At 64.0% G+C, this 8,434-nt stretch overlaps 3 protein-coding genes across 3 annotated transcripts in view; 1 reads left to right on the top strand and 2 right to left on the bottom strand.

Annotated features, from left to right (window-relative positions):
• Window positions 1-3,648, bottom strand: part of CHLNCDRAFT_58969 (hypothetical protein) — a gene marked incomplete at its 3' end in the record, with an annotated part of 5,603 nt that extends 1,955 nt beyond the window's left edge. The window contains exons 1-9 of the mRNA XM_005844165.1: window positions 3,386-3,648; window positions 2,580-3,056; window positions 2,452-2,485; window positions 2,150-2,295; window positions 1,854-1,991; window positions 1,503-1,661; window positions 1,256-1,375; window positions 918-1,123; window positions 219-282 (exon numbers count right to left, since the gene is read on the bottom strand). Coding sequence (XP_005844227.1) covers window positions 219-282; window positions 918-1,123; window positions 1,256-1,375; window positions 1,503-1,661; window positions 1,854-1,991; window positions 2,150-2,295; window positions 2,452-2,485; window positions 2,580-3,056; window positions 3,386-3,499 — 1,458 coding nt within the window. The 5' untranslated portion in view covers window positions 3,500-3,648. The remainder of the gene's footprint in view (window positions 1-218; window positions 283-917; window positions 1,124-1,255; window positions 1,376-1,502; window positions 1,662-1,853; window positions 1,992-2,149; window positions 2,296-2,451; window positions 2,486-2,579; window positions 3,057-3,385) is intronic.
• A 176-nt stretch (window positions 3,649-3,824) lies between these two features.
• Window positions 3,825-4,809, top strand: CHLNCDRAFT_59767 (hypothetical protein). Its single transcript, XM_005844083.1, has 2 exons — window positions 3,825-3,992; window positions 4,191-4,809. Exons 1-2 carry the CDS (start codon window positions 3,902-3,904, stop codon window positions 4,661-4,663), a joined length of 564 nt encoding a protein of 187 aa, XP_005844145.1. The 5' UTR covers window positions 3,825-3,901; the 3' UTR covers window positions 4,664-4,809.
• A 56-nt stretch (window positions 4,810-4,865) lies between these two features.
• CHLNCDRAFT_58971 (hypothetical protein) overlaps window positions 4,866-8,434 on the bottom strand; it is a gene marked incomplete at its 3' end in the record, with an annotated part of 8,872 nt that continues 5,303 nt past the window's right edge. The window contains exons 3-11 of the mRNA XM_005844166.1: window positions 8,162-8,231; window positions 7,950-8,016; window positions 7,541-7,655; window positions 6,638-6,816; window positions 6,237-6,558; window positions 6,042-6,137; window positions 5,886-5,955; window positions 5,406-5,541; window positions 4,866-5,311 (exon numbers count right to left, since the gene is read on the bottom strand). Coding sequence (XP_005844228.1) covers window positions 4,867-5,311; window positions 5,406-5,541; window positions 5,886-5,955; window positions 6,042-6,137; window positions 6,237-6,558; window positions 6,638-6,816; window positions 7,541-7,655; window positions 7,950-8,016; window positions 8,162-8,231 — 1,500 coding nt within the window. The remainder of the gene's footprint in view (window positions 5,312-5,405; window positions 5,542-5,885; window positions 5,956-6,041; window positions 6,138-6,236; window positions 6,559-6,637; window positions 6,817-7,540; window positions 7,656-7,949; window positions 8,017-8,161; window positions 8,232-8,434) is intronic.

Genomic DNA, 8,434 nt, shown 5'->3' on the forward strand with positions numbered 1-8,434 from the left:
GGAGGGGGCGTCAGGACGGCGCGGCCAGGCAGGGGTGCGGCAGGGTGAGCGGGTGTTGTGATTGCACGCGGCGGGCGGGGAGGGCAAACAGCCTCTGCAGGCAGCCATGGTTGCGCACTGCCTGCTGCACGTTGGCACACCGTGCATGCCGATGAACACGTCGGCATCCTGCGCCGCCACCACGCCCGCCTCCAGACTCGGCAGCTCCACCTGCACACCAGCGAGAGGTGGGGGCTCTTAGAGCAGGTGGAGCCAACTCTAGGCCAGGTAGACACCCCAGATCTGCCAGCACCAAGCAGTGGGGGGAGGCAGGAAGGAGGCGGGAGAGGCAGCACAGCACCGCGCCGCACCTCGTGACACTCGGCGGTGATGGTGGCGCCGCCGCCGGGCGGCTTGTGCCGCCACTTGTTGCAGAGGGACTACAGCACCCCAGTGCTGTGGTCCCTCTGCAAGCAGTGATGGGGTGCTACTGTAGCGCCTGGACAGCCGGGGTGCAGCGCCCGCCGGCTATCCCCAGCTTGCTTGGGCGGGGGCTTTGTTGGCCTTGGATTCGTTCATTCTTTCAGTCACCTGGCCTATTTGTCCCTCACCTGCCTATGCCCCTCCCCTCCTCTCTCTTCTGCCCTGCCCCATACCTCTCAACAGCATCGAAGGTTTTGTTCTTCTTTGTACATCTCTTGCCAAATGCATGCCAAGTAAGCAATGAAAACGCTCAAAGCACGCAGTCAGGAAAACGTACTTGGGAAGAATGGGAGAAGGTATTTGCCAAGGTCTGATGCATGTAGGGGGAAGGGCGGTACTCAAAACTGTGAACAACTGTTGGCGGTTGAAACGCTCAAATTCGGTCACTCCTGACTGCTGTCGAGACAGCTGCGTTTGGCCCGAGGCAGCTGCAGCAGTTGCTGGGCTGGCCAGACCTGTGCCTGCTGCCACCCTCATCAGCCAAGCCGCCACAAGCCCCATCAGCTGCTGCCGCTGCCTCGACGTCTGCATCGTCGCTTGCCGCCGCCGCTGCTTTGTCGCCTGCAGCTGCCGCCGCGCGCGCCGTTGCTCGTTTGCTGTCCCGCCATTGGAGCCACATATACACGGTCACCGCCGCCACAGTGATGGCTGCGCCCGCTATCTGCAGGCAGGGCCAAACAGAGGAATGCCGCTTGCCACCCATGCCGCTTGCCAGCCTGCTTGTGCCGCCGCTCTGTGCATGCCCTCTGTTGGACGCTGGGCATCCTGCTGCCCGGCTTCCATTCCTGCTCACCTGCACGCCCGTCTTGATGATTGTGTGATCCAGCAGGAGCTGGGACTCGACGACTGAGAAGATGAGGCGCAGCCCGTAGAACATGCTCACGGTGGGGGCGCCCAGCTGCCAGGTGGAGTGCTGCAGCAGGGAGGCCGGCGGCAGACCCGACGCCACATCACCCGCCTGGCGCGCTGGGCAGGGCAAGCATGGCGGCGCAGCCGGCGGCAGCCTGGCTGGATTGTTCCCAGTGCGGAGCAACGGGCACCTGGATGGCAGAGAGGGACCCCACGCAAACGACAGGTGCGAGGGCCAGCACCGCCCAGTCGCTGGTGCCCCAGCCGCCAAACTGGCAGGACCAGTCGGTGCCGTTGATGGGCAGCGACAGCGGCAGCAGCACCAGGATGCAGAAGCCGAGGTAGCAGTACTGCAAGCATGGGTGTGGGTGGCGACGGGGTGGGGAGGCGGGGCATGTCAGTAGGGAGGGGCTCGAGGCACAAAAGGGGGTGCAGGCATGCGGGCAGGTGGTTCACAGCAACAGAGATCGAACCGAGGCAGACAGGGATGAACGCCTGCGGGGAGGTGGCGCTGTTGGCAGAAGGCTGGCTGCAAGGCCCACCTGCAGCTGCAGGCTGGTGAAGCCCAGGTGGCGGAAGGCTTGCAGGCTGACAAAGCAGGCGACCGTGCACAACATGCAGCACACCGAGAGCCCAAACCCCAGCCACCCCTGCCAGTCACCCAACCCCGTCGCCTGGCCCTGCACGCATGCGGCAGGACGGGGACGAGCATGAGGCGCCCACAGAGATGCGCCGCCCAGCAGCGGCACCGGCCAACAGCGCCAACTCGTGCACCGCCTGCGCCTGTCCACCGCTGCCCATCTCCTCCCTCCTCCTCCCCTCTCCTCCCCGCACCCACCCCGCCAATGGTGGGGATGATGACCATGGCGGCGCCCCCCAGCATGGCGCCTGACGCGGGCCAGATGGCGGTGGGCAGGTGGTGGTGCAGTAGCAGGCGCTGGAAGAGCGCCACCCCAATCACGGTGAACATGTTCACCAGCTGGACTGCAGGAGCAGGCAGGGGGGCAGGCGGGGCGTGGTGGGGACAGGCAGGGAGTGGCAGACGGGGACAGTTGAGCGACCGCCATGCAGGGCGAGGCTGGTTTTGCGAGACGTTTGGTGGACAAGATGCATGCAAGGCGCCGCAGCGCGCAGCCTCACCCAGCGCGGGGTCCACGAAGCCGGGGGCGATGATCTGGAAGGTGCCAGCGGCGGCAGTAGGAGACGGTGGTGACGGCGAGCGCGCCCCAGTACACCAGCTGCGGCCGACCCTCGCCCAGGTCCCGCACCCGGCGCGACAGCCCCCGCTGCAGCGCCAGCTCCGGCCGCGGCGGCAGTGGCTGTCCGGGCCGCCGCACAAAGGTACTGTCCTGCCGATGCCAGGTGGGGGCGGAGGGCTGCTGGAAGGGGGAGGGGCCCGGGGCGGCGGCAGTACCGACAGCTGCGCCTGCGTCCGCCTGCTGCCCGCTGGCCTCATCTGCCTGCGCAGCCAAGTGACTGTCCTCTGCGACCTGGCCACTGTCTGCTTGCTGGGGGCACGAGGTGCTGCCCTCGGCGCTGATGCGACAACACTTGGGTGGCGCAGGCTTGCCGCTGCCCTGCCGCCGCAGAAACTGCTGCTCGCGGTCGCTCCGTCGCAGCCGCCCCGCCCTCGGCACCGCGCCTGTTACCCTCGCCGCAGCATCCACTATCGCCGCGCTCACCAGCGCCAGCAGGCTGACCAGCAGCGCCAGCCGCAGGGCAGGCAGGGGCGGCGAAGGCTTGACCTGCAGGGACCGCGGCTGAGCGGGTCACGTCGCCTTCAGTCGCCAGGCAGCACCGTACGCGGCTTGCGCGTGCACTGCATCACTGAGCCGGCAAAATGTTCTACCGTAGCCCACAAAAGGTTCGTGGGTAAGTAAGTCTCTCAGAGGGCTCAAAGTCAATTTGGAGGGCCCACGAATGCTCCGGAGGGAGTGTTCCCCGAGCCCCGAGCCAGCCTGGCAGTGTTTTCGCTCCTCTGAGCAGCCAGAACGCACTCGTCTGTGGGGGTACGGTTCGGGGGAGAATTATGCAAGACCTCCCCCAACGCAAACGCCTTTGCAAGTCCCGCTACCTGCAACCAGCGATCGAGGACACCGAAGAGCGCCACCAGTGCATGACCCAGTATGGCCACGCCCAGCCACAGCAGCAGGGACCGTCCCGCGTGCCCCCCTGCCCCCCCCGGCATCCTGCTGGGCCTGCGGCAGCCCTGCCTGCTGCTGCTGCTGCGTGCTGCTGAGTGATCAGGGGTAGAGCGATTTGCCCGAAGAAGAAGAAGATGTGACCAAACACGGGTGAAGCAATGTCGCAATGTTGCAGCGCTTTATCCAAATTGCCACAGCAACGCGCCGCGTGTTGCTCAGTTGCCAAGTAGGAAGAGCGCCTGCAAGAGGGAGGGCTGCGAGACGTGCCAGCTGGCGCCTGCAAGCATGTGCCAGCTGGCGCCTATGGAGGAAGGGGACGCGCAAGCCAAAAACCGCAGAGGCCGACCGGAATGAATCTCTGGTGCTGTCCTCGCTCGCTCCTTTCAACCGCTCTTCAGGCCAGGAGAGCAGCGGCCACCGCTCACCGCCCCTAGCAGCATCCAGTCATGGCCCGGCTTGCTCTAGAGGTCGTAGTGCGACCTGTGAAATCGCAGCAGCAGCTAGAGGAGTTTAAGAGCGTCACCGCCGCTTACCTAGGTGCTGGTGCTTCTGCGGCCGTGTGGGTGATGCAGGCTTCGTCCTGATTTGTTGCATCATGTCAGTTGCCGGCGGCACAGCACCATTTGAGTTTGCTGCCCTTTGCCACCACTCCGCCACTGCCGCTGCCCTTCAGTGAGTGGATTGATCCACTCACTGCCCGACTGCCCTTCTTCCGGGCTTCTGTTGAGCATGCAGAATGGTTGGGAGAAGACCTTGGGCTCCTGGGGGGCATTGAGCGCGAGCTGGCAAGCCTGCCTGGCAGCTATGCCGCCGAGGCGGGGGGCAGCATGCTGCTGGCGTATGCGGCGAGCGGCAGCGGCGAGGAATGCATCGGCGCCGTGGCGCTACGGCGCCTGGCCGGGCACACGCCCACGCTGGGCGAGGGCGACGCGGTGGCGGGCGTGCCGCTGGCAGAGGTGTGCGAGATGAAGCGGCTGTTTGTGCTGGAGGGGCACCAAGGGTTGGGCGCTGGCGCGGCGCTGGTGCGGGCCCTGCTAGCAACGGTGCCACTCCTGGGCTACCGCCTTATGGTGCTGGACACGCTTGAGCGGATGTCGTGCGCCATTCGCTTGTACAGCAGGCTGGGATTCCAGCCCTGCGAGCGCTACAACGACTGCCCGGTGCCGGACGTGCTGTACTTTGCTTTGCAGCTGGGGACAGCCACGTGAGGCAGCTTTTGCCAGGCCACTGGTACCAAATGTTTGCAATGAACCGTTCTTAACCTTTCTCTGTATCTATCTTATCTGTATCTTTATTCGATGACTAGCACTGCAATCGCACCGACCACCTGCTTTCTGTAAACGTCTGCCCTGTCGTCATGGGAATGTTACAACACCTCAACCCCCAACTCACGCAGCCGCCTCTCCACCTGCGCCAGGCAGGCGCTGTTGGCATCCAACTCTGCGGCATGTGGCAGTGCTGCTTCGCCATCCAGTTGCTGACAGCCATTATGGAGGTGGCGCTGTTCTGCCACGAGGTCTCGAAGCACCGCCGCCACGCGCTGGAGCCTGAACATGTGATGCCAAGGGCTACTGAGATTGCAAGTTTTGAGGCCGATGTATCCATCATCAGCCACCATCCTAGATGGGCAGCTCTGATGCTCGCTGCCGCTGCCTGCTTCCTCTCTTCCAGCTGCCATTAATGCCTCTTGCAACTGGCCTGGTGGTGCTCCTTCATGGCGCGGGGAGCCGCCGACTGCTGCTAGCTGGTGCAGACTGCGCCGCGCGATACAGCGCAGCAGTGTCCCAAGTCCCGCATAGTCCATGCCCGCGTTGGCCGCCAAACTTCTCTGAACCAATCGTTCAAACTCAGCCAGGCTGCAGGCAAACATGAAATGGTAGCAATTCAGAAACCTATCGGCCTCTGCCAAAATGACCTAGCTTCCTGAAAAAAGGAGAGGGCCGGTCTTGCCTGCAAAGCTCCCGGCAGTCCTCGATGCCCTCCTCAGCCTGCCGCCGTTCCAGTCGCAGCAGCGCCCACGTCCAGTGCACGTTGTGGCCATTGAGCCAGTTGTGGTTGATGCTAATACAGTCGTCGACATTCTCCACTGCAAAAATATCGGGGGCAGTACCCAACACGCAGATGTCAGGAAGCAGGTTGGAATGCTTCAGCGGAGGCCACGCTGCTGTGGGTTGGCAGGTGCAAAGAACATGGCATTGGGCCTACCCGTATGCCACCAGCCTGAGGGTACAAAAATGGCGTCGCCCGGATGCTGAACCACGGTTACGATGTGCGAGCGTGCCTCTTCAAGTCGAGGGTACAGGCCTGCATGCACGAGAAAGGGCCGGTCATTGCACAGGGACTGCCACTGCGACGTGGAATGCCTGACATGCATGCCCCCCCTCCATTGTCACGCCTTGCAGCAGCATAGAGGCCTGCCAAACGCTGCACCTTCAAGGTCTTCTGCAAAGAAATCCCACGCAGGGATACGACCATGGAGGTCCAGCAGCAGGTGGCTGTACTGCAAGCGGGGGACAGAGGCAGCAGGTGGCTGAAGCAACAACAGGGATGCATGCCCCTACTGCCGTCAAGTTAGGGGAGCCCCACCTGGGGCGGCAGCAACCGCCACAGTTTGCATCCCACCACATTAGCTGACCAGCTGAAGCTGCGCAGCACATCTGAGTGCAGTGAGGTGCTGGTGCCCTGCAGGGAACAGGGGCAGCCACTGGCCAGGTGCTCCATCGCAGGGGCCTCATCGATCGCCTTTTTTTCACCTCCAGCTACCTCACTTCAGCCTCCTACCTTTGCACCCAGATACACAAACCGATAGTCGGCTGTCCTGACATCGTGCTGCGGCTGCGGCTGCTCACGGGCATCGTACAACTCATTCAGCCAGTCGTCAAAGAAGAAGGAGGGGCAGCGGTAGGCTTGATACTGCGGATCAAAGGCCGCCAAGTGCCAGTCCTTGCAGTACCACAAGGGACCAGGAGTCAGCAACGTGCTGGATGCCCTTGTTTCCTCCTCCTCCTCCTGCTGCTGCTGCTGCTGCTGGTTGTGCTGCTGCCACCAGTCAATGTACTCTGCCAGCAGCATCTGCCGGCAGGGCCCGCTCCCCTCGTGCTCTCTGCGTGCACAAGAAGCCCGTTGCAAGAGGGGAGTCATCCCGCAGCAGCCTTTACCTGCTGGCTGGCACGCACTCGCACCTGGCAGTGTCTGTGACCATGACCTGCGCATGTCCAAAATGCTGCCGCAGGAAGTCGAAGTCGATTGCGCCACATGGGGTAACCCAGTCGACTGCTGCCCGCCAGCCCTCCGTCGCACCCTCAACAAGGACCGGGGCATTTGGCTCCATAAACTCCAGGCAAAAACGCGCATAGCTCAGCTCTGAGGCGGGGAGGCGGGGAATGGAGCTGGTCTCGGCGGCGGGCGCCAAGCCGGGCTCCGCCGGCGGCGGTGCGCCGCTGTCGCCAGCGGTCAACACAACCTGAACGCACATTCGCGATCGATCTATTTCTCGCCATTCAGTGCAGCGGAGCATCCACACGACAGCACGCCATGCCAACCTCTGTAGTTGCAGCAGCAGGCCGAGAGAGGAGCGTGCGCCAGGGTTCGTGCATCTGCGGCCAAATGATGGATAGACGAGCGATGCCCTGGGGGGAGGGGGCCAGGCATTATGGCAGCGGGTCGCCGTGGCGGCAGCGTTGGCAGCGGGCGTGCCTTGGAGCCGTTGCCGGCCTTGCCTGGCTTGGCATTCCTGCCTGGTGAGAATCGACAGCAGATACATACCACATGACATTTCATGCAGGCTGGGGTTGGTGCAGGCAGTTTCTCGCTGCGCAGGCCGACCGATGCTCACCGACTCACTGTGGAGAGGCAATAATACAGTTGGGCATCAGTTGGGTATTTGATGAATCAATGGGAAGAATCCGAGGCACAAAGTTGGGCAGGGACATACAGCAAATAGCAACCATACGGATTCATTCCTCAATTCACAGGCAGCGACAGCCTCCCGACTAAGGTGCTCAGGCCTGGCCATCCGGCGCGGGGCAGCCGCTGTTCTCGCCAACGCGTCCCACTCCGCGCGACACCACCCCCGCCGCGCCCACATTGAAGCGGTGCAGCCAGCGGGTGTAGTAGTCGTCCAGGTAGCGCTGCCGGTCGCCGCCCACAGCCGCAAGCTCTGCCAGTATCGCCTCCAGCGCCTGCCAGGGCACCCGCGAGCTGCGGTCGCGTGGCCACCACGGCGGCTTGCCGGTGCCCGCCACCTCGGCTTGGCCGGGCTGAGAGATGGCAGGGTCGCACACCACCGCCAGCCACCAGAGCAGCTGGGAGGAGGGGTCCTGCGGTGCAGATGGGGGGTGCAAGGAGTGGGGCTGTAGAGGGACTACAGCAGCCTCCAGTGCAGGAATGCCAGCAGCAGGCTGGGGTGAAGGGTCCCACCACCACAACAGCAAGCAGCGGGTCAAGGCGCACCTGGGCATTGGCTTTGCTGAGCCCAAAGGAGCCAGGCCTCACTCGTAGGGGCTGATCTCAATGGCGCTGCTGCCAGGCCGCATGAGCCAGGAGTTGGCCATGTTGGCGCCTGCGGGAGGGGGCGTCAGGACGGCGCGGCCAGGCAGGGGTGCGGCAGGGTGAGCGGGTGTTGTGATTGCACGCGGCGGGCGGGGAGGGCAAACAGCCTCTGCAGGCAGCCATGGTTGCGCACTGCCTGCTGCACGTTGGCACACCGTGCATGCCGATGAACACGTCGGCATCCTGCGCCGCCACCACGCCCGCCTCCAGACTCGGCAGCTCCACCTGCACACCAGCGAGAGGTGGGGGCTCTTAGAGCAGGTGGAGCCAACTCTAGGCCAGGTAGACACCCCAGATCTGCCAGCACCAAGCAGTGGGGGGAGGCAGGAAGGAGGCGGGAGAGGCAGCACAGCACCGCGCCGCACCTCGTGACACTCGGCGGTGATGGTGGCGCCGCCGCCGGGCGGCTTGTGCCGCCACTTGTTGCA

Source organism: Chlorella variabilis, assembly GCF_000147415.1.
Source record: "Chlorella variabilis unplaced genomic scaffold CHLNCscaffold_24, whole genome shotgun sequence".
Lineage (NCBI taxonomy): Eukaryota > Viridiplantae > Chlorophyta > Trebouxiophyceae > Chlorellales > Chlorellaceae > Chlorella > Chlorella variabilis.